The sequence below is a fragment of the Schistocerca cancellata genome, chromosome 1 (genome assembly GCF_023864275.1).
Source record: "Schistocerca cancellata isolate TAMUIC-IGC-003103 chromosome 1, iqSchCanc2.1, whole genome shotgun sequence".
Taxonomy (NCBI): domain Eukaryota; kingdom Metazoa; phylum Arthropoda; class Insecta; order Orthoptera; family Acrididae; genus Schistocerca; species Schistocerca cancellata.
In genome coordinates this window covers 1,032,260,854-1,032,285,884 of record NC_064626.1, presented here as the reverse complement: position 1 = coordinate 1,032,285,884, position 25,031 = coordinate 1,032,260,854, and the positions used below count along the sequence as shown (strand labels likewise).

General features: G+C 41.2%; 1 protein-coding gene across 1 annotated transcript in view; it reads right to left on the bottom strand.

Annotated features, from left to right (window-relative positions):
• Positions 1-25,031, bottom strand: part of LOC126162867 (DNA primase small subunit) — a 109,715-nt gene that overhangs the window by 59,856 nt on the left and 24,828 nt on the right. The window contains exons 2-4 of the mRNA XM_049919648.1: positions 24,064-24,220; positions 8,541-8,716; positions 8,261-8,459 (exon numbers count right to left, since the gene is read on the bottom strand). Of these exons, the coding sequence (XP_049775605.1) occupies positions 8,261-8,459; positions 8,541-8,716; positions 24,064-24,220 (532 nt within the window). The remainder of the gene's footprint in view (positions 1-8,260; positions 8,460-8,540; positions 8,717-24,063; positions 24,221-25,031) is intronic.

The window sequence follows — 25,031 nt, the reverse complement described above, 5'->3', positions numbered from 1 at the left end:
GGGCAGTAACTGCTTGCAGGTGAGTGTGCAAGGGGATAGGATGATAACAAACATCATCTCATAGAAGCGGTATGACCCCACCATGAGCAGGAATCCCCGCCCTAAGGGGAAGGTCCATCCGGAGTGAAGTAAAATGGGAGAGGGCAAAATGGTCTTGAGTACATAGCTTGGTTTCTTGGAGACAGACGACAAGCAGACATTGCGATCGCAGGAGCAGCCGAGGGTCCGCCCTGTTAGACCAAAGGCCACGGATATTCCATTGTAAAAGGGCCATAAAATTTAGGAACACCGGAGAATGAAGAAGAAACTCATCTCAACGGCCGCTTAGGGCAAGCTCTTGAGGGAGGATAGCCACTGGAATCAACAGGTGGAGCATCTTCGTCCATCAACTCAGCAGGATCAAAGGAGCTTCCCTAGTGTCAGTCAGTTGAAAAGGACTGATGAGTTGAAGAGGGCCAATGAGTCGGAGAGGGGGAAGACTGTTTGAATTTGGATGATTGTATTGGCTTTTGGCAATTGGCAGAAGAGCCAGATGGCTGCAAACTCGAGGTATGCAAGAAATCTTCCTGGGAATAGTCCTTTTTGAATTGACGGTTCGCTGGCTGCATTGCAACCGTCTTCACCGGTGAGGGCAAAGAACAGGTAGCAGAATCTACTGCCCGGGAAGTAGGAGACAGAGTGTTAGCTTGAAGGCGAGGCAACTTTGCCACCATCAAACTGAACTGTAAGTCACAAGTCTGCGTAGCCATGTTTTTAGTGGGATGAGGAGAGGCTAACACGGTGCTGTAGCTTCCAGACTAAGGGACATTTGGTTTACAGCTCGCCGACAATTTCCGGGCAACAGAAAAAGGTACCTTCTCCTTCACCCTTATCTCCTGAACAGCCCGCTCATCTTGATAGATGGGACAAGAACGAGAAGAAGCAGCATGTTCTCCATGACAATTAATGCAGCATTGGGAAGGAGGTGGACAGGCGCCCTCGTGTGCTTCCCTGCTACAAGTGACACATTTGGCCGCATTTTTACATGACGTGCTGGTATGATTGAACTGGTGGCATTTGTAACACCTCAACGGATTGGGAATGAAAGGGCACACAGAGATGACTTCACAGCCTGCCTTGATCTTGGTAGGAAAGTCAGGAATAATGTTCGAGTGGGCACCAATTCGGCAGCTTCCTTCTTCATAACCCTATGAACAGCAGTAACGCCCTGATCCGATAGATAATTAGTTATTTCGTCCTCTGTCAAGGCATCCAACAGCCGGGTGTAGATAAAACCATGGGACAAGTTAAGTGTCCTGTGAGCCTCCACTTTTATAAGATATTCGTTGAGGGTTTGGGCCTCGAGTAGTTTCTGGGCCTGGAGAGCACTATCAATTTCCAAAAGAAGCATTCCATTTCGGAGACGAGAGCATTACTTCACAGCGCCGGTGATGCCATCCATGCCTTTCCGTATAACAAAGGGGTTTACAGAAACAAAAAGTCTGGTTTTCGTCTAAACGTGAGACTATTAGATATCGGGGCGCAACAGAAGAGACATTGAGGCAGAAGCCTCATTCCACTTTCATTTATGTGAAACACTCTGTGAAAGATAAGGAAAATCAGTCATTGGGAAGAAGTCCCCCATGATTGCCAGCGTCTCCGATAGGCACTCCTTCCAGCAGGGGCCCTCCAAAGGGGAGCCCCCCGCCTTAGGTGATTGTCCACACCTCCCGAACGACAGATGGAGGGACCAATCAGCAGAGGAGGAAGGTAACAGCTCAGGCAATCACCCCTCTCTGGGCCTGGCCTGTACCAGGGGGTATGTGCGGACCCTACATGCCAACCCGGGGGTGGGAAATACCTGTTACCCAGTCTCCTGCTGTGCGTCAAACGTGTGGGTGGCCATCAGGCACACACAGGGAGGAGAAAAAAAGATAAGAAGGAAAGGAAGAAAGGAAGGATGGCCTCAAAACGCCACAGCGGAGGAAAAGGAGAGCAGAACAAGGAAAGAAAGGAACAAGGAAAGAGCAGAACAAGGAAAGAGCAGAACAAGGAAAGAGCAGAACAAGGAAAGAGCAGAACAAGGAAAGAGCAGAACAAGGAAAGAGCAGAACAAGGAAAGAGCAGAACAAGGAAAGAGCAGAACAAGGAAAGAGCAGAACAAGGAAAGAGCAGAACAAGGAAAGAGCAGAACAAGGAAAGAGCAGAACAAGGAAAGAAAGGAACAAGGAAAGAAAGGAACAAGGAAAGAGCGGAATAGGGAAAACTGAACAGGGAAAGAGAAAAACGAGGAAAGAGCAGGACGAGGAAAGGGCAGTACAGGAAAAGAGTACTGCAGGGAAGGAGTGATACAGGAAAAGAGCAGTGTAGGGAAAGAGCAATACAGGGAAAGAACAGTATAGGGAAACAGCAGTACAAGAGAAAAGAGACCTACAAGTAAACCAATGCAAATGAGCTTCAAGAGCCCATGGAGGCACGAGACATCTCCCCAAGAGAGGGGAAAAGGACACAAAAGAGGAGACAAGCAGCACTGAAAGAGAAGCAGTGCTGCGAGGGCTGGGGCCTCGTGGTCGCCAAGCACGTACTCACCAAAAAGTGGTGAGTCCCCTGGGGGTGATTTATGAATTCAGTGGCCTGCCTGATCAGAAGGCCAGTATTTATACACACCAGACCAAGCAGGTTTGTTGTGGTGTTGCTACTGCAAGTGTCACATATGGCGCATGCCAAAGTGACTCTCCTTTTGGTAACTAGCCTGGCAACGACCAGGAGGTGGGCAGCAATGCCCAGTGCGTGCCTTGGAACAATGCTGTGTCAGTGAATTGCTGCAAGTGGCCCTCTTTATGGTGTAGAGCCCTCTTGCAAAGGCTCATATCAATTTGTGTTACAACGGCTTTTCTGGAGATGTGTGTAGTCTTGTACAGAAGTATTGATTTACATTCATCATACTGGCAGAACAATTTAGAGAAAGGTTCAAGAAAATATACTGTGTTTAGATTTGCAGATCACAACTATCATTTTGATTTCTACCATTTGGCTTAATTTATGTGGAGAAATTTTCATTGCTGTATTAGCATGAGTTTTAGGAGAAGACTTACAGGAAAAAGTTAATGTTTATGTGGATGATCTGTTAGTTGCAACATAAACTTAGAACTAATTAAGACAGGAGTGCAAGCAACATTAAATGTCATCAAATTTAAATTTGGTCAGAATGAAGTGAAATATGTAGGACATGTGCTGACACTGGAAGGAACTGTGCCAGATTCAGAGGTGGTCAGTGCCATTAGAAATTTTCTGAGATTGTTCCTCAAACTTGGGAATTTTTATTGACAATGCATGACTGAACACTCAGTTGTGATGGAGCAAGCAGGGGTTCTTTACTTCCTCTCTCGTTTTGCCATCTCCATCCTTAAATTCATTTTTCCATTTTTGACTAATGACCATTAACATATATGAGTACAATCTGCATTTTCATAAAAGAGAAAGGTTGGCCCTCAGTCTTAATATATATAGCACCAGATATAATTTTGTGCTTAGTGTTGTGTATGTAATCAATTTCCTAATTTAGTTTGAATATTCCTAGTTAATATCTTTTGTTATAGGCATGACCTCCTTAATCACAATCTTATGAGAAACAGGATCGGATGGTAAGGACATAAGAATCATCCAGCAATTATACTGGAATCAAAGAGCAGAGGTCAGAATTAACAAAAATTTAAAAACAGAATCTATGAAAATACTGAAAGGAGTCTGCCAGGGCTGTATACTATCCCCATTAGTGGTCAACTTGTATCTAGACAAGATATTTCAATCCAGCCAAGACTCAGAATTATTCGGTATAAAAGTAAATGGAGTGAAGATCTGGAACTTAGGGTATGCTGATGACACAGCTTTTTTTGCACCATCCGTAGCCAAGCTACAGAAAATACTTACAGAAATAGATAAAGCTGGTCAGCATTTTGGTGTCAGAATACATGCCAAGAAAACTAAATGGATATCAATTGAAAGAACCGCTGGTCAAAACGAGTCCTTGTCATTAATGGTAGTAAAATTGAGAAAGTAACCAGATTTAAATATCTGGGATCTGTGCTACAACTCTAAACTTGATTATGATGAGGAAATTAAGATTCACTGTGGGATTGCCAAAGAAATGTTCTGAAAGCTACGAATGTGCTGATATACACGGACAAGCCGCTCCATCTGAGAATAAGGGTGGTACAACACTATGTTATCCCCATCCTACTCTATGGTGCAGAAACTTGGTCAATTAAAACACCTTCTGTAAAGGGATCAGAAACAACAGAAATGTCGTTCTTGCACTGATTACTAAAAATACCATGGATTGAGAAAGTGAGCAATGCTGAAGTGCTGCATAGAGTCGGAATGGATAGAGAACTAATGGGGCCAATTAAAAGAAGAAAGACTTTGTACCTGTGGCACCTTATGAGAGGAAAGAAATATGAACTTCTGCAATTAATTCTAGAAGGCAGAATAGAAGGTAAGCACCCACCAGGTAGAAAGAAGCAATCATGGTCACAGAATATCAAGACATGGACTGGCATCAACAACTTTGAAGAGATGGTTCAAGACTCAAAAGAATGCCGCCTGTGAGCAGCCGACGCACTACAAGTGTATGGTACCAAGAAAAAATTATGATGAAATCGGTAATTGTTTCATGACTTAGATTCTATTGTTGACTTATAAACAAATATAAGTTCTGTAATAATTATAAACATTTGGAAGAACTACTAGAATTATTAAAGTATTTATTTGGCTCTGTTCGAAAACATATTAGCAAAGCTAGTCCTTAATTCCAAAATAATTACCAGGTTTGTCTAAAGTATTGTTTGTGTTTAAATAAGTAATTCGGCCTAACCTTTGTGGCAGAAGGAACTGTTAAAAGGAAGATTTTTTCAATAGATTCAGTTAATTGAATGACTTATGTTTTAATTGTAATTTCTGTAACATAAACATCGAACAATGTATAGTTTCAATACCTGTTATTGTGAGCATATATAAAGGCCTGATTTTTGGTCCCGCGACAGTTAGTCCATGGCCGATTTTCAGATGGGAAGTCTGTATCATTTAGAGTAATGCCTCAAATGAACAGTGAAATTAGTGTAACATAAATAGGCCAAGTGTTTAAACAATGACAGTGTCTGTTAAATTTATTTGAGAAAAAGTGAATTGTGTTGTTAGTTATTTACTGCTCATAGATGTTCAACAGCAAACTATTGTAGCAATATGCTGATGTTTGCCTGCAAACTATTAGTGCGGCTTGTCAAAAGTTAACCAATAGTGTGACCTGGTCATATAACTGTGTAATATTGGGGGTTGTGAATTGAAAGTAAAGAACTGTGAAACGCAACTGTGGGCTACATCATTTACAGTACTGTGTGTGAATTGACTGACAAATGCCAATGAGCTTTTGAAGCATAAGATAGAGTTGCATGATGCTAGAATGGTGTACCATTCTCATATGAATATGGAATTCACACCCATTATTGATAATTTAGGTATTTGCTTGGGGTGTTGTCTATTCCAAATTTACGAAATTAATGGAAAGCTGACCTTTTGTACTATAGGAGCTCGAAGCTGAGCCATACACACGTGTGAACAGACCTATTCACTGACTGAATTAGAAGCATCTGCAATTGAATGGGGATTTCTCAGCTTCCATTACTATCTGTGTGGACATAATACTAAGGTGTTTATATACCATAATGCTTTAAGTTTTCTTTTGAGTTGTGAGCTGGTCCACCCATGGCTCATTAGATAACTCTTTTCCTTCAAAGGTATGACTTTAGAGTAGTTTACATCAAGACAGAACAAAATGTAACTGTGGACACATTATCATGGTTAATTGAAGGTATGAATGGCATGCCTGTAAATTCTGAACCTAACCTGGATGTCAGGATTTTACTGATAAAGGGTAAGTGTTACTGGCGATATTTCTTGGATACGTGTCAGCACATGGCTGAGTTTCAAGAACAGGATCTGCACTGGCAAGAAGTATGAGAGAAATTAAGGTGTGAGAACAAACTGCGTCAACATTACATCATCAACCATGACATTCTGTTCTACTGGCAGTGTGTCAAAAGTGATCATTGGATGGTATGCACTCTGCATGAATCAGAGGAAAAATTAGTTTGACGTACTTATTACAGCTGGGGGCATTTAGGTGTGGCTAAACGTGCAAAAAAGTTGGCTATATACTAAAAGCAAATACAAAACATTTTGAGAAATAAATAAATCAGAAACTGTATTAGTTAACACATGTTGACCTGTAACCAGGGCAAGAGGAGGTATGAAGTATGTACATGCGATCTTTGATATTTTCACTAAGTATGTAAAGCCAATGTGCTGAAGAATGCCATCACCATATCAGTTATTAGGAACATGAATAATTATTTAATCATTGCAAGCAAATCTGACATTATTCTGTTGATACTGGGGACAATTCATCAGTGAGGTAAGGAACACTTTTCTGAAATAGAACGATATTTGGCAAATACTTATTTCAAAATTTCATCTAGAAGCAAATCCTGCTAATTGTGTTTCAAGAGAATTGAACCGAGCATGCTCAAAACACAAGAGCCTAAGGATAGGCTATCTACACATTTTTGAAGAAATTATGGATTAGTTGGAACAAATGTTGAGTGGTTACATGCCAAAAGACCTTACATTGGGGCAAACATGCACAATAGATGATTAGGAGCCCTACTGAAGTGAAAGAAAAGTATCATGCAAGGGTAAAATTAGATAAGCATTAATTAACCTCAGTTTCAAGGATGAACAACGAAAAAAGTTTTATGGGAAGCACATCACACAATTTTTAAGTTGGAGACACAGTCTAAATACGTAATCATCTGAAATTATCTTTGCTGAATTGAAAACCAGAGAAAGAGAGTATATGCAGACAGACCCATATGTTACTGTGAGAATTCTAAGCCCAAATGCATATATACTGGGCTACCTGAACTCAGGAAAGGTGGAAGGACTGTATTGCTACCAAGATCTTAGAAGTTTTACACATAGTCCTATGCCAATGGAAATGCTCTGTGATATTTACGAGATATAATAACCTACTGTCATGGGAGCTGCACAACGATGTAGAGATCAGAAAGTTCAAGTATGTTTATTGTAGTAGTTATAAAACTGGTAGTGTAAAATTGCCCGGAAACAAATTTTCAAATGTGTATTTTATGTGAGTGGTTAAATGCTTAGAAAAGACTGAAATATAGTATTCTGAACAAGCATTAATTTTTGATTAAGTGGAATGACTTTCCTGAAAGCGAGTGTAAATGATAAACAATAAGTGACACGGTGTATACTGAAGATACGCACTGTTAAATTTTGAGGTAATAAAGGAGCACGACTGTCCATTCGATTCGTGAATATTGAATTACACTGATCCCAGAGCAATGGAGGTGATTTGCTAACTGATTTGATCTTTTCCCAGCATATAGCAGCAGAATCAGGGAAGAAGGATTTCTGAGACTCGATACTCAGTCATCTGTAAATACCAACCCCCTTTCTGTTGACAAACAAGCAGCACAGAAGAGCTAGTGCAACAGAAAGAAAACCTTTGTCTCATCTGTGCTGGCAGCATTGTAAAGTCTTCAGGCAGCAAAACTATTTAATTATACAGTGGTCCAAAGACATGAAACAAACATCCTTTAGCTGCAATATTAACGATATATGTTAAGCAATTTCTCACTTAGCTTGACTGATAAACAAATAAAACTTTTTACAAATCGCTCACTCTCTTGCAGTCTTGTTTTGTTGACAGACAGACAAATTTTTGCATAGTAGCACAAAGCGAATTATTATTGAGAAGAAGCAGCATTAGCAATTCAAATAAATCAGGTGATTGCATCATTACTGAATTAACCATACTATGAATAACAGACTAGTTGAAATTCTGTAACCCTAAAGTACTAACACCAACAAAGAGAAGAGCCTAACAGGACGTTCCCTGCTATGAAGAGGCAGACAATGAGATAAGAGGTGAAACTTGAATCATCTTTCAGATGTCTATTAGCCATCATACAGAATAGCTATCACTGAGCTCCCAACAGTAAGCAAGTTCAAACGGATGTAGGCTGCAGTACTTATGCAGAGACAAAGTGGCTTGCACATGATATACTAGTGTGAAGAGCTGCACCAAATCAGTCCTGGGACTGAAGACAACAACAACAGGCAATTAAAAATGAGAGTTTTGTAATGCTATTTGATAAAATGTGGAACTGTTACAAGCAGGAAAACTGTGCAATAAACTTACTTGATAGAGCTGTGGAGTCTGTCACCTGGAAATGACACTTTCTTTGCCTGCCCATCTCCTCCAGATATAAGTGTCAAGTACTCAGCAACTGCAGACCTCGCTGATGCATCTAACTTACGGGCTGCTCCATCACATACCCAACAATGTACACCTCTTCGTCCAGAGAAAACCCATAAAAGGTGCTTAAAACCAAAGTCATCTGAAATGAGGTACTTCAAGGTTAAAGCCATTATAAATGTATTAATTTCTGATATGCAATTTTTTGGAAACAGAATAATACCTCTAAGGGCAGCATCTAACACCTTGCAAGCAACACTCATAAATCGCCAGCATTTAAGGCAGACATCTGCACCACTGCAGCACGAACGCACTTCATCATAATCTGTCATATCAATATCAAACACAAGTTCTTTTTCCAGTGGTTGAAAAAGTGAAACTGAGCGATGATCTTTAGGCCTGGAAAAGAATGTAGCACACATTGAAATGACGAGCACATATAAAAAATATATTTTTTGTAATATTAAAGTTGTTACTTACAATATGACAGATATTACGGATAAAACACCTCAAAATGAGGAAAATTACAAACAGAAGACAAATGAGGAAAATAGGTTGTTTTATTTAGCCTGACCAGATTAGTCCTTCCAGCCCTCTCTCTTACTTTGAACTAGGAACTAAACAGCAAAAATTATTACAAAATGTTCTCAATTTTGATGTGTGAATAAATATTAATACAAATAATAATGCCAGACAAGAGGAATAAAATAATAATAATTTGATCATCACTTTTCAAACAATGTTCAATATCATCAGAAACAGAAGGATAATGACAGGGAAGGAGATTAAAATGATAGTGGTAGTACCTGTTGAGAAAGAGCAGACTTTCAGAAGAGTTGACAGTAAGGAGGGCTGGGTTGACTAGAATGAGATGGAGACACTTATGTGGAAGAGATAGCTATTGTGTTAGAGGGTATACCATTAACTATTGTATGAAGTTGGAAAGGTGTGTAACTTCTCTTGAAATTTTAAGGAAGGTAATTCCAAAGTCAGGTTCCTGATAACAGAAAACCACTTTTAGAAGATAGCTGTATTGCATAGCGATACGGAGATGATTCTGCTGTCCAGATAGTAATATTAGTGTTGAAGATAAATACGAGGAATTACAATGATTGAAAAGTTTGTACAGCAGAGGGCATAATGGTCTCTATGCTTATATTCATGTAGCCATGTTATTATATTCATATAGCCATGTTAACTGTTCGTAGACAGGAGTGATTGGGTCACAAATGCATTGCGCGGACGCGCGGACACACACACACACACACACACACACACACACACACTCTCTCTCTCTCTCTCTCTCTCTCTCTCTCTCTCTCTCTCTCTGCCAGTTCCATCACGTGTGAGCTACCATACAAATGTCCAAAGCAGCTAAGCATATGATGAACATTTTAAAAACAAACATGCACTTGAAATGTTAATGTATGCAGAACAGAAAGACACAGCTAGGTTAAGAGTTACAGTCAATGTACAACAAGAAGAGGCAAGTAAAACAATGAGCATAGCTCCAAAACTCAACGAAGAAACAGAAAGCGACACGGTGAGTTCATACCATATCACTAAGGAGGAGGCAGAATTTAAAAACACGTGTCCCAGACTATATTAATGCAGAACCTGGTAAATAGGGTGCAACACTGATGAAATTGCAAACCGTTACCTGTCATAAACACATGATGAAAGCAGAGAAGAACAGCAAAGAGTGGATGCTAAGAAAAGTTGTATTCATGTTCCAGAACCTAAGCAATTTCATGTAAATCACTCATGTGTTGTTTCTGTATTCATCAAGCAAGAGATAAGTGAGAAGCCCTGAAACTATAATGGAAGCACACAGTGCATTAATAGATTGTAATGCCCCCTACTCCGGTCAAGAGCTCTTCCCCCCCCCCCCCCCCGCCCCCCCCCCCCAAAAAAAAGAAATAAAAAAAAAATAGCAATGTCCATGCCATCACAGAAGATTGTCAATTATGTTAGCATATTCACAGGAGTAATTATATGCATAATGGTAATGACAATGCATAGGTAATCATAAAATGCCAAGTGGAAAGGGTGCCACCTAAAGTATTCTTCCCTAAACAACCTGCACTACAACAAACATTGTGAAAAAGGGAAAAAAGGTGTATCGAGATTTTTCAAGTTCATATAAAATTGTGAACAATACATATGGAGTACATGGAACTGTTATATTTATAGATCAATAGCTCAAACTGTTGCACGGTAACAGTATGTACCCATCTACATCCATACTCCGCAAGCCACCTGACGGTGTGTGGCGGAGGGTACCTTGAGTATCTCTATCGGTTCTCCCTTCTATTCCAGTCTCGTATTGTTCGTGGAAAGAAAGATTGTCAGTATGCCTCTGTGTGGGCTCTACTCTCTCTGATTTTATCCTCATGGTCTCTTCGCAAGATATACGGAGGAGGGAGCAATATACTGCTTGACTCCTCGGTGAAGGTACGTTCTTGAAACTTCAACAAAAGCCCTTACTGAGCTACTGAGCGTCTCTCTTGCAGAGTCTTCCACTGGAGTTTATCTATCATCTCAGTAACGCTTTCGCTATTACTAAATGATCCTGTAACGAAGAGCGCTGCTCTCCATAGAATCTTCTCTCTCTCTTCTATCAACCCTATCTGGTACGGATCCCACACTGTTGACCAGCATTCAAGCAGTGGGTGAACAAGTGTACTGTAACCTACTTCCTTTGTTTCAGAACTGCATTTTCTTAGGATTCTTCCAATGAATCTCAGTCTGGCATCTGCTTTACCCATGATTAATTTTATATGGTCATTCCATTTTAAATCACTCCTGATGCCTACTCCCACATAATTTATGGAATTAACTGCTTTCAGTTGCTGAGCTGCTATTTTGTAACTAAATGATAAAGGATCTTTCTTTCTATGTATTCGCAGCACATTACACTTGTCTACATTAAGATTCAATTGCCATTCCCTGCACCATGTGTCAATTCGTTGCAGATCCTCCTCAATTTCAGTACAATTTTCCATTGTTACAATCTCTTGATATACTACAGCATCATCTGCAAAAAGCCTCAGTGAACTTCCGATGTTATCCACAAGGTCATTTATATATATTGTGGATAGCAACGGTCTTATGACACTCCCCTGTGGCACACCTGAAATCACTCTTACTTCAGAAGACTTCTCTCCATTGAGAATGACATGCTGTGTTCTGTTATCTAAGAACTCTTCAATCCATCACACAACTGGTCTGATAGTCCATATGCTCTTACTTTGTTCATTAAATGACTGTGGGGTACCGTATAAAATGCCTTGCGGAAGTCAAGAAACACGGCATCTCCCTTGGAACTCATGTCTATGGCCCTCTGAGTCTCATGGGCGAGTAGCATGAGCTGGGTTTCACACGATCATCTTTTTCGAAACCCATGCTGATTCCTACAGAGTAGATTTCTAGTCTCCTGAAAAGTCATTATACTCTAACATAATTTGTGTTCCAAAATTCTACAACTGATAAATGTTTGAGATATAGGTCTATAGTTCTGCATATCTGTTTGATGTCCCTTCTTGAAAATGGGGATGGCCTGTGCCCTTTTCCAATCTTTTGGAATGCTACGCTCTTCTAGAGACCTACGGTACACCGCTGCACGAAGGGGGCAAGTTCCATCGCGTACTCTGTGTAAAATCGAACTGGTATCCCATCAGGTCCAGCGGCCTTTCCTCTTTTGAGCGATTTTAACTGTTTTTCTATCCCTCTATCAGCTACATCTACATCTACATCTACATCTACATGATTACTCTGCAATTCACATTTAAGTGCTTGGCCGAGGGTTCATCGAACCACAATCATACTATCTCCCTACCATTCCACTCCTGAACAGCACGTGGGAAAAACGAACACCTAAACCTTTCTGTTCGAGCTCTGATTTCTCTTATTTTATTTTGATGATCATTCCTACCTATGTAGTTTGGGCTCAACAAAATATTTTCGCATTCGGAAGAGAAAGTTGGTGACTGAAATTTCATAAATAGATCTCGCCGCGACGAAAAATGTCTTTGCTTTAATGACTTCCATCCCAACTCGCGTATCATATCTGCCAAACTCTCTCCCCTATTACGCGATAATAAAAAACGAGCTGCCCTTTTTTGCACCCTTTCGATGTCTTCCGTCAATCCCACCTGGTAAGGATCTCACACCGCGCAGCAATATTCTAACAGAGTACAAACGAGTGTAGTGTAAGCCGTCTCTTTAGTGGACTTGTTGCATCTTCTAAGTGTCCTGCCAATGAAACGCAACCTTTGGCTTGCCTTCCCCACAATATTATCTATGTGGTCTTTCCAACTGAAGTTGCTCGTAATTTTTACACCCAGGTACTTAGCTGAATTGACAGCCTTGAGAATTGTACTATTTCTAGAGTAATTGAATTCCAACGGATTTCTTTTGGAACTCATGTGGATCACCTCACACTTATCGTTATTTAGCGTCAACTGCCACCTGCCACACCATACAGCAATCTTTTCTAAATCGCTTTGCAACTGATACTGGTCTTCGGATAACCTTACTAGACGGTAAATTAAAGCATCATCTGCGAACAACCTAAGAGAACTGCTCAGATTGTCATCCAGGTCATTTGTATAGATCGGGAACAGCAGAGGTCCCAGGACGCTTCCCTGGGGAACACCTGATATCACTTCAGTTTTACTCGATGATTTGCCATCTAGTACTACGAACTGACAGGAAATCGCGAATCCAGTCGCACAACTGAGACGATACCCCATAGGCCCGCAGCTTATTGATTACAAGTTGCTTGTGAGGAACGGTGTCAAAAGCTTTCCGGAAATCTAGAAATACGGAATCAACTTGAGATCCCCTGTCGATAGCGGCCATTACTTCGTGCGAATAAAGAGCTAGCTGCGTTGCACAAGAACGATGTTTCCTGAAACCATGCTGATTACGTATCAATAGATCGTTCCCCTCGAGGTGATTCATTATGTTTGAATACAGTACATGCTCCAAAACCCTACTGCAAACTGACGTCAATGATATAGGTCTGTAGTTTGATGGATTACTCCTACTACCCTTCTTAAACACTGGTGCGACCTGCTCAATTTTCCAATCTGTAGGTATAGATCTATCGGTGAGCGAGCGGTTGTACACTCCTGGAAATGGAAAAAAGAACATATTGACACCGGTGTGTCAGACCCACCATACTTGCTCCGGACACTGCGAGAGGGCTGTACAAGCAATGATCACACGCACGGCACAGCGGACACACCAGGAACCGCGGTGTTGGCCGTCGAATGGTGCTAGCTGCGCAGCATTTGTGCACCGCCGCCGTCAGTGTCAGCCAGTTTGCCATGGCATACAGAGCTCCATCGCAGTCTTTAACACTGGTAGCATGCCACGACAGCGTGGACGTGAACCGTATGTGCAGTTGACGGACTTTGAGCGAGGGCATATAGTGGGCATGCGGGAGGCCGGTTGGACGTACCGCCGAATTGCTCAACACGTGTGGCGTGAAGTCTCCACAGTACATCGATGTTGTCGCCAGTGGTCGGCGGAAGGTGCACGTGCCCGTCGACCTGGGACCGGACCGCAGCGACGCACGGATGCACGCCAAGACCGTAGGATCCTACGCAGTGCCGTAGGGGACCGCACCGCCACTTCCCAGCAAATTAGGGACACTGTTGCTCCTGGGGTATCGGCGAGGACCATTCGCAACCGTCTCCATGAAGCTGGGCTACGGTCCCGCACACCGTTAGGCCGTCTTCCGCTCACGCCCCAACATCGTGCAGCCCGCCTCCAGTGCTGTCGCGACAGGCGTGAATGGAGGGACGAATGGAGACGTGTCGTCTTCAGCAATGAGAGTCGCTTCTGCCTTGGTGCCAATGATGGTCGTATGCGTGTTTGGCGCCGTGCAGGTGAGCGCCACAATCGGGACTGCATACGACCGAGGCACACAGGGCCAACACCCGGCATCATAGTGTGGGGAGCGATCTCCTACACTGGCCGTACACCACTGGTGATCGTCGAGGGGACACTGAATAGTGCACGGTACATCCAAACCGTCATCGAACCCATCGTTCTACCATTCCTAGACCGGCAAGGAAACTTGCTGTTCCAACAGGACAATGCACGTCCGCATGTATCCCGTGCCACCCAACGTGCTCTAGAAGGTGTAAGTCAACTACCCTGGCCAGCAAGATCTCCGGATCTGTCCCCCATTGAGCATGTTTGGGACTGGATGAAGCGTCGTCTCACGCGGTCTGCACGTCCAGCACGAACGCTGGTCCAACTGAGGCGCCAGGTGGAAATGGCATGGCAAGCCGTTCCACAGGACTACATCCAGCATCTCTACTATCGTCTCCATGGGAGAATAGCAGCCTGCATTGCTGCGAAAGGTGGATATACACTGTACTAGTGCCGACATTGTGCATGCTCTGTTGCCTGTGTCTATGTGCCTGTGGTTCTGTCAGTGTGATCATGTGATGTATCTGACCCCAGGAATGTGTCAATAAAGTTTCCCCTTCCTGGGACAATGAATTCACAGTGTTCTTATTTCAATTTCCAGGAGTGTATATGATTGCTAAGTAGGGAGCTATTGTATCAGCATAATCTGAAAGGAACCTAATCGGTATACAATCTGGACCTGAAGACTTGCCCGTATCAAGCGATTTGAGTTGCTTCGCAACCCCTAGGGTATCTACTTCTAACAAACTCATGCTAGCAGCTGTTCGTATTTCAAATTCTGGAATATTCCATTCTATTTCGATGTCTACCATTTTGTCATCTGTGTGACAACCTAGAGAAGGAACTACAGTGCAGTCTTCCTCTGTGAAACAGCTTTGGAAAAAGACATTTAGTATTTCGGCCTTTAGTCTGTCATCCTCTGTTTCAGTACCATTGTGGTCACAGAGTATCTGGACATTTTCATGGATTAGTTTTATGATGAATTGAAATGACTGTTCACACATAAAAAATAGTTCAATGTCCACTTGCAGTGTAGCCTGCCTGTAGTCAATCATAAAGGTGACTGATACTGTCTTGGGATAGATCATTCAACACATCTGATCTGTTCACATAACTCTGTAAGAGTTGTGGGTGGAAGAGTTGCAGAAGTTGCTTGCCCATGATTTGTTTGATTGGAAAAAAGTCTGGTGATAGTGCTGTTAGGGAAGCAGTTGCACTTCTAGCAGAGCATACTGACTTTCACATGGAGCGTGGGAGTGAGTATTAACCTGTTGGAACAACTGAACTGATTGCACTACATTCTGCATGTACTGAGCACGAACGACAACTACTTGCACATAGGCAGAATCTGCTTTTATTGCTGAAGACAATGGCATGCCATTCAATTCTCCCGGTGATCCTCAAAGACACCAATTGAACCATGCACATCAATACTGGGGCATAAGTGGAAGACAGTGTAGAAGTGTGTGTGCTCAGCCTCACTGCTAGCAACTGTTTTACAACAGCTTGTATTGTCACTTATGGGTACATAAATGCTCTTATCTGTGCTGTACAAACTGTGTGATCTGCCACTTTACAATACGACAATTTTGGCAAGCATTTGTGCTGCATGGATGTCCAAGTTTTAAGGGGTGAGAAGGTTCATGTGTCCACTATTGCCAGCAGTGTTGCACAACTGATGTGGTACTTTTAACTTAATTGGAATTTTTTGAAACGATCAAAGGCCTCAATTAGACTCCTCTCAAATTCATCAAGTTGGTAGTAAGAAACAAAAGTGTGTCTCCATGACATGATTCCTTCTTGCTTCACACTTCTGCATTCCACGGAGCCTTTTGTCTAAGGGTATTCCTCATGGATTAGTTTTATGATGAATTGCAATGACTGTTCACACATAAATAATAGTTCAATGTCCACTTGACTATATGCTGCCCCTTTGTAAGTTAGTACACTTGACACCCTCCCTCTATCCCTCTCTTAATACAGAATTCTATTAGTAATTGCTATGCACCAGCTATTACGCATTACAAAAATAGAAATTATTCTGTTTGTTTTCACATTGAACTTTTTTGCCATCTATCAGACATTTTATATCATTGGGAAAGTGATCAAAAATTGTGGTGGCAACATGTGTACCCCTTTTTATGGCAAGGAAAACCTTAATATGGGGTAATGAATGTTAACTATGAACATAATTCCAGAATCAATTTTTCACTCTGCAGCAGAGCGTGCGTCGATCTGACACTTTTTGGCAGATTAAAACTGGTGTGCTACACTGAGACTCAAACTCGGGACCTTTGCTTTTCGGATGCAAGTGTTCCACTGACTGAGCAATCCAAGTGCTCCTTTCTTCTACATGGTACAGAACCACAAAAATATGTTAATTTGCTGATGTGTCTCTGCCCACAAATCTCAATAATTCAAACTGCATATGTGGCTAAACTAAGTTGTTATAGGAGCTCCAATAATTCCCCATTATTCCACTCTTGAACAGTGCACAGAAAAAACACCTATATCTTTGCCTTTCGCAGGCAAGTGCTCTACCATCTGAGCTACCGAAGCACACTCATGCCCGGTCCTTACAGCTTTACTTCTGCCAGTATCTCGTCTCCTACCTTCTAAACTTTACAGAAGCTCTCCTGCGAACCTTGCAGAACTAGCACTAAAAATTTTGAAGCTTCCACCCTAATTATTATTCCCCCCCCCTCCCTCCCTTGTGTTACACTTGCCATTGGTGTAGTATTTCTAGATGTGCAAAACTGAATATGTTGTGTCTTTTTGAAATTGAGAGTCAGACTATTCATAGTAAAGCACTCAATAATTCCTTTAGAAATATTATTTACTTTTTCTTCTGTTGCAGTATGTATGCTTGGATTCTACATCTACATGGCTACTCTGCAAATCACACTTGCCAACCCTGGCAGAGGATTCATCAAACTACCTTCACAATAATTCCCCATTACTCCACTCTTGAACAGTGCACAGAAAAAAAAACACCTATATCTTCGCCTTTCGCGGGCAAGTGCTCTACAATCTGAGCTACCGAAGCATGACGCACGCCCAGTCCTCACAGCTTTACTTCTCCCAGTATCTCGTCTCCTACCTTCCAAACTTTACAGAAGCTCTCCTGCAAACCTTGCAGAACTTGCACTCCTGAAAGAAAGGATACTGCGGAGACATGGCTTAGCCACAGCCTGGGCGATGTTTCCAGAATGAGATTTTCACTCTGCAGCGGAGTGTGCGCTGATATGAAACTTCCTGGCAGATTAAAACTGTGTGCCCGACTGAGACTCGAACTCGGGACCTTTGCCTTTCACAGGCAAGTGCTCTACCATCTGAGCTACCGAAGCACGACTCACGCCCGGTCCTCACAGCTTTACTTCTGCCAGTATCTCGTCTCCTACCTTCCAAACTTTACAGAAGCACTTGCCCGCGAAAGGCAAAGGTCCCAAGTTCGAGTCTCGGTCGGGCACACAGTTTTAATCTTCCAGGAAGTTTCATATCAGCGCACACTCCACTGCAGAGTGAAAATCTCATTCTGGAAACATCCCCCAGGCTGTGGCTAAGCCATGTCTCTGCAGTATCCTTTCTTTCAGGAGTGCTAGTTCTGCAAGGTTCGCAGGAGAGCTTCTGTAAAGTTTGGAAGGTAGGAGACGAGATACTGGGAGAAGTAAAGCTGTGAGGACTGGGCGTGAGTCAGGCTTCGGTAGCTCAGATGGTAGAACACTTGCCCGCAAAAGGCAAAGGTCCCGAGTTTGAGTCTCGGTCGGGCACACAGTTTTAATCTGCCAGGAAGTTTCATATCAGTGCACACTCTGCTGCAGAGTGAAAATCTCATTCTGGACCTACATCTTTCTGTGCAAGCTCTCATTTCCCTTACTTTATTATGATGATCATTTCTCCCTATGTAGGTCAGTGTCAATGAAATATGTTGTCATTCAGAGGAGAAAGTTGGTGACTGGAATTTCATGAGAATATAGCACTGCAACAAGAAACACCTTTGTTTTAATGATGTCCAGCACAATATTAGTATCACCTGCATATAGAACTAATTCTGTTTGTTGTAAATTAGATGGAAGGTTGCTTATGTATCTGAGAAATAACAGTTGACCTGTGTCTTGTGGAACACCATAAGTAATTTGTCTCCGGTTAGAAGAATTTCACCTGCTTACATTGCTTGAATTATTAAATACAATCTCTGCATTCTTTTGGTTAGATATGGGACTATCCAACAGTTGACTACACCTGCAATTCAATAAAACTTTATTTAATCTAGGAGAATATTGAACAATATGGCTAGATAAAACATCAACTCACCAACCAGCAGCAGGAGAAAACACACGTAAATGATATGGAAATGTGCAATCTTTCAACCCAGTGGCTCCTTCTTCTGGTAGAAGAGTTGAATGGAAGGGAAGAGGCTGGAGGAAAACAACTAGCAACGCTTAGGAAATGGAAGAGCTACGGAAAAGTCACCCTGAACTCTGTGTCACTGGAGACTTATTACACAGGATGAGAAGGAAAGCCTGATTGTTAATACATGCACCAGACAAGATTTGAAAACCTGAGAAATTACAGGTAGAAGATAGGGTTAATAAGCAAGACAGAGGCTACTGACAGAACATTGTGCAAGAGTAAATAAGAGCCAAAAGCTAAGAACATTATACAGAGTAGATAGGTGAGGATCCAGTGAAATATAACAAGTCAGAAAATAAAAGATATAGAAAACTGAAAGGGAGAAAAGAAAAAGAACAGCCACTGGAAAAACACAACACAATCATAAATATAGGGCAGACAGGTGGTGAGAACAAAGCATATGTTGTAATTCCAGTTCACATTGGTGCAGTTCTGAGAAATATGTCATAAGGAAGAATACAGATGGCATGTATGGTGAACCAGGTACACAAGTCACAATAGTCATGTTGTTGAGTATGCTCTGAGTGGGATATTGTGTGCTCCGAATATACACCCTTTGTCTATGCCCATTCACCTTAACTGGTAACAACATATGTAATACCACAAACGGCTCTCCCTTTGATAGTATATGTTTTGCCCACTACAGAGCTGGTATAGGTGGTCATAGGAGGTTGCATCAGGCAAGTCTTAGGACTGAGTGACAAGAGGTGTACATGTAAGTCATTCTTTGTATGGATCAACTGCACCAGGGCTGGATGTGATGGCGAAGGAAATCTGCTTCTGAACTAGGTCGGTGGGATAATTACGTACAGTGAAGGCTGAGGTGAGAATGATGGTGTACTGGTGTAAAGAGTTTACATCTGAACTAATGTCTCCCTTGCACGCCATTGCCAATGCAACTGCAAACACAAGGAACATTTGACATGAAGAGGATGGAAACTGTCAAAATGTGAGTACTGTTGTTTGTAGTTTCAATGTGAACAGAAGCATGTAGCTGACCCTTGGTGAGGATGAGCCCAAAATCAAGGAAAGTGGCACATGATTCGAAATAGGACCATGCAAAATTTAATTGGGAGAATTTATTTAGAGATTTCAAATATTTCAATAGGTCAGTTTCACAATGAGTCCATATGGCAATGATGTCATCTATGCATCTAAACCAAATCATCGGCTGCAGGTTTATGGAAAATAGGAAAGTAACCTCCAAGTGACCCATGAAAAGGTTAGTGTAGGAAAGAGTCATCCTGGTTCCCTGTTTGTATCTCTGCCCATCTAAGGTAAAGTAACTGTTCTTAAGTACAAAGCTGATCAAGGTGAGAAGGAAGGATGCTGTAGGTGTGGAGTCAGGTGGGTATTGGTTGAGGTAATGCCCAGCAACAGAGAGACTATGAACTTGGGGATTGCTGGTTTAGAGGGATTTGGCATCAATGATGACAATGAACATATGTGGTGGGAAGTTGGCATTTTTAATATATAAAGCGAGTGTTTATACTACAGATTGCAGGTGCTGATACATTCAGTGGGTGCTTTGAAGCTGGTAACTATGGGACAGGCAGGGTGACTGGGTTTATGGATCTTAAGAAGGTAAAGGGTGGGAGTTAGTGGTCTGCATGGGGCAAGAAGTTCTATGGATTGAGGCATTAGTCCTTGTGAGGAGCCTGAGATTTTAAGGGGGGCCTGTAGGTCAGTTTGCACCACAGGGATGTGATGGTGATCCCAGATTATGTATGTATGCAGAAGTGTCAGAACACTGGTGTAGACCCTTGCTTACATTCTCCCTTCAGTCGGGTACCACAGTCTAGTCACTTACTGCAGTTTGTAGTTGGTTTGGTGGATGATACCATTGGGAAACTTGAGGGGCAGACAACTGCAGGATTTTATAGAAGGAGAGAAATCAGTTGGTCGGAAAAGGCAGATATGGTTTATGGATCACATATTAGATGGGTAAATGCAAGAGATTGCTGTATTTAAAACTGTAAAACAGGCTGGTGAAGAGAGAATCACCTCCAGAAATAGGGGACTTTCATAGTTAGGCCTTTGGAAGTATCTCCCAGCGACAAGCAGATTTCAAGTAAGAGAATGTAATAACTTATTTCAGATGGTACAAAATCACGTTTTCAAAAGAACCTAATACAATATGTGATAGGATTCATGAAGGTTTAGAATATCAGAGTTGGTGGGATTGGCGAAAAAGAAGCACAAGTAATTATTACATCAACCTTGTTCAAAAGATTTCCCAAGCTATCACATCCAAACCAGATACTGGTGATCCCTCCAAAAAACAACATAGAAGTGCAGCTCTTGTCACTCAGTATTATCCTAGCTTCTGACCTGGGATAGTTTAGGTAACGCTCTGCAATAGATAGATTATGTACCATCCCATTTAGATGGGTGCTCCCAAAACCATATTTTGTAAACCGATTTCCCAATACCGCTTCTGGGTGGTAAACACTTCAAAATCAATTATGGAAATCCACTTATCGTTGCCGGTTTTCCAAGTTCACAATCGATTTTTGCTTCCATGTAAATGCAGTTTGTTTTGAAATGTGCTTAGGCTGTGAGGTTTCATGTTATTTTCAAAAATCTTTGGCCAATATTAATGGAGTGGCGTTTTTTACAGTGAAGGATAAGTAGAAATATTTGACTGAAGCTGTTTACACCTCATCTAACTGAAGAGAAATAGTGATTGTGCTGATTAAATCATAAACTGTAACAACTGTTTTCCAGGCACCATATTTAACTGGGATAGCAAATACGCTTCAGAGCTTAACATGTAAATATGACAGTGAAAAATGGTTTCCAAAATTCAGTTTTTGTCTCTCGGAAGATGTGTTGCATGTAAATGCAGTCTATGTCGTGAATATTAGTACAGAGGGAGGTGGCATCAATGGTGACAAGTGAGGTGCCACCATGATCTGCAAAATGAGACACACCAGTGGATATGACAAGTTTCTCAGAACTCCACAGGTGGGAACTGGTGTTACATGTTATTGGTTCTCACTCACCTCCACCCCATCCCCACTCTAAATTTGTGTGGTCTCAGATTTCTTTTCAGTAACTACTAACTATTCTTTTACTCTGCTTCTTTTTCACCAGTTCCTCACTCTCCAATATTCCAAATCCTCTTCTTATGCCATGATGAATCCTATCATATATTATATTCCGCCCTTTTGAAAACATGTCTTTGTACTATTTAAACTAAGGTTCCACATTCTGTTTCTTGAAACCTGCTTGTCCCTATTTCTGGAAGTAATCCCACTCTTCACCAGCTACTTTAAAAAGATAACTTCCTAGTATCATGCCCCAAAATGACGTCCATTCTGTCTCACCTCTTGCCAACTGCACTGTGAGTAGCTTTCTGCCCCCCTCCCCTCCCTCCACACCAATCTTCGTTTTATCCTGGTCAGCCCAATACTCCTTTTGTGACAATTTCCCTACCCTATGGTTCTTTCCACTGTAATCATGATAGCTGTAACACTTGCCTGATGCAGCCTCCTACCACCACTTATAAAAGCATTGTAACTTAAAATATATACTGCCAAACGGAGAGCCACCTGTGAAATGAAATTCCATGTACCTGCTGTTATGTAAACACTGTTTGGCCTTCCACATTGGCATGACTACCATGAAGTCGTCAGTTAGGATGAATGGGCCTAGACAGAGTGTGTACACAGCTAACACACAATATCCTAACTGTGGTGCCTGTTTCAACACTTGTTATCCAGATTCTCCCTCCTCACAACTGCACAGGTGGAAAATGGCATTACATGTGCTTGGTTTTCAACTCCCATTTGTCCTAAAGATACGTTAATTTCTGAACCCTCAGCATTTTCTTTTGCTAACTATTCTTTTTCTTTGATCCATTAGTTTTCTATCTCTTATTTTCTGACCTACTTACATTTCACCAACCCCCTTGCCTGTCTGTCATGTATAATTCAATTAGTTTCCGCTCTTATTGACTCCTGCACAATGTTTTTTTAGTACTTTGTGCCTGGCTTATTATCCAATCTTCAGTCTTCAAGTTCTCAGGTTTTCGAATCTTATCTGATGCAAGCACTAACAATCAGTCTTCCCTTCTCATTCCATCCAGTAAGTCTTCCACGATCCAGGTTCAGGGCAACTTTTCTGTAACTTTCCCCATTTCCTAAGCCTCCCCAGTCCTCTTCCTCAAAACCTCTTCCTTTCTGTTCAGCTTTACTGCCAAAGAAAGAACAAGTGGTTCTTAAAGCTTGCACTTTTCCACATCTTCTACACGTGTTTTCTTCTGTCGCCTGCTTGGTGAGTAGATTTTTTAATCCATCCATACTATATTTTCAAACACTGATTACTTTTGCAGCTGTATAGAAGAACATCATGATTCATACAGTCAAATGCCTTTAGGTCACAGAAAAGAGTAATAGGGGCTATTTTGTTATTTAATGCTTGCTAAATTTGTTGGGCATGTAAATGGAATTCTCATTTGAGCAACTCTTCTCAGACCCAAGCTATGACTTATTGACAATATTATTGTCACTCAAGTGGGATATTATTCCAAAAAACATAATCTTCTCAAAAATTTTGAAAAATATTGGTAGTGAAACAGATCGGTAGTAACTGACAGCTCTCCATTCATCTTTCTTATAGAGGAGTTCTACAGTGGCATATTTCAATCTTCCTGGAATAATGCAATGGGTTCATAATGTTTCAGAAAAGACTGTGTTTATTATATGGGAACAAGTCTTTAGTACTCTGTTGGAAACACCATCAAATCCAGATGATCTTTTATTTTTGATAGAAGACATAATATTTTTAATTTCAGTAGGAGAAGTGGGTGAGACATCAGTAAGACTGAATTTTGTGCAAGCTGGTTTTTCAACATACTGCTTTCATTGTTGAACTGGTTATCTCTATATTTTTTGTCACAATTAAGAAATGATAATTAAAGGATCATAATTAAACATACCTGATCATTTATAGCCTTTCCATTGAAATCAATAATGATATTATCCTGTTCTGTGGGCTGTTGTCCAGTCTCTCTTTTCACTTTTATCCCATATGGACTTAGGTCTGTAGTTGGAATTACTGATTACTGACATAATGTACACGTTCTCTTACTTTTTAATCACTTTTATCAGTAACCCTGAGTGATTTTTATGGTGTGCAACTACTGCAGGAACTTTACTTGTTCTTGCCAGCAGATTGATGTCAGTTTTTCTGTCACAATACTTTAACCTCAATAGTGACCCATGATTTATCTCTCTCTCTCTCTCTCTCTCTCTCTCTCTCTCTCTCTGTCTCCCCATGGCTGTTTAACGTACTTTCTGCTATCAGATCAAAATGGGTCTGGTGTTTCATGGTGTTCTATTTTTCGCTGCCAGTAGATAAAAATAACAGACAGACACACTTACCTGAAATTATATACTGCACCTAAATCTATCTTAAATGGATTCCTCTTTTGCATTTCACATTCTAATTCCTCTTGATTTGAGAAAGACAAAAAACGTATATATACATCATCTGCCAGTGTGAAAGAAAATTCTCTGTTTTGAAAGTAATTAGGTGTCACTGTAACAAAACAATATGATACTATTAGAAACTTTTAAAGATGAATCACTGAAGCATAATGGAGTAAAAATATGACAAGTCTTTGCATCAAGTTTAACACCTTCAAACAAGCATCAACAAAGGTCAGAATTTGAAACGGCTATATCACTCATGATCACATTAAAACTTTAAGATTAAAGATTTACAAACAAGTCGCTTGTTCTTGCTACATTGTAATTTGCTTTCAAAATGTTTATACTCTAGTCCAGGGCCGATTTAAGACCCAAGCGATGCAAGCTACCACTTGAGGTGCCACAACTGGAAGATTTCTATACAGGGTGTGTCACTATTAGCAGCTGCCACATGGGGCACTAGGTTGAACCAGCCCTGTTCTTGTCTAGTCCATTGTGGGATGCTTGTGGTCTGGGGAACTAGTAAAGATTTGATCATCATTGACACCTTGATGTCTTTTAACTTAATGGAAGCTTAATAAAAACATACTGTTTTGTAGTAGTATACACAATTTTGGAAAAGAAGTTTGTGTGGTTATTGTTACACTCGGGAAAGAAGTTTGTGTGGTTGTTGTTACACAATATATGACCAAGGTCACAAACATGAACAATGCTTACCCGAAAGATAATAGGGGTGAAAGAATTTTTCATTGTCCAAGTTCATATCACCGTCAATGATATGGGTCACACCTATAACCTGACAATAACATCTCACAGTGCTAGTGTGTCATGTGTGACTGATTATGGTCCAGCCATTGGACAGTGGCATGTAAGTAATTTATTTTTAATTTGTCTTTTTGTGCAGTTTTTGCAACAAAAAT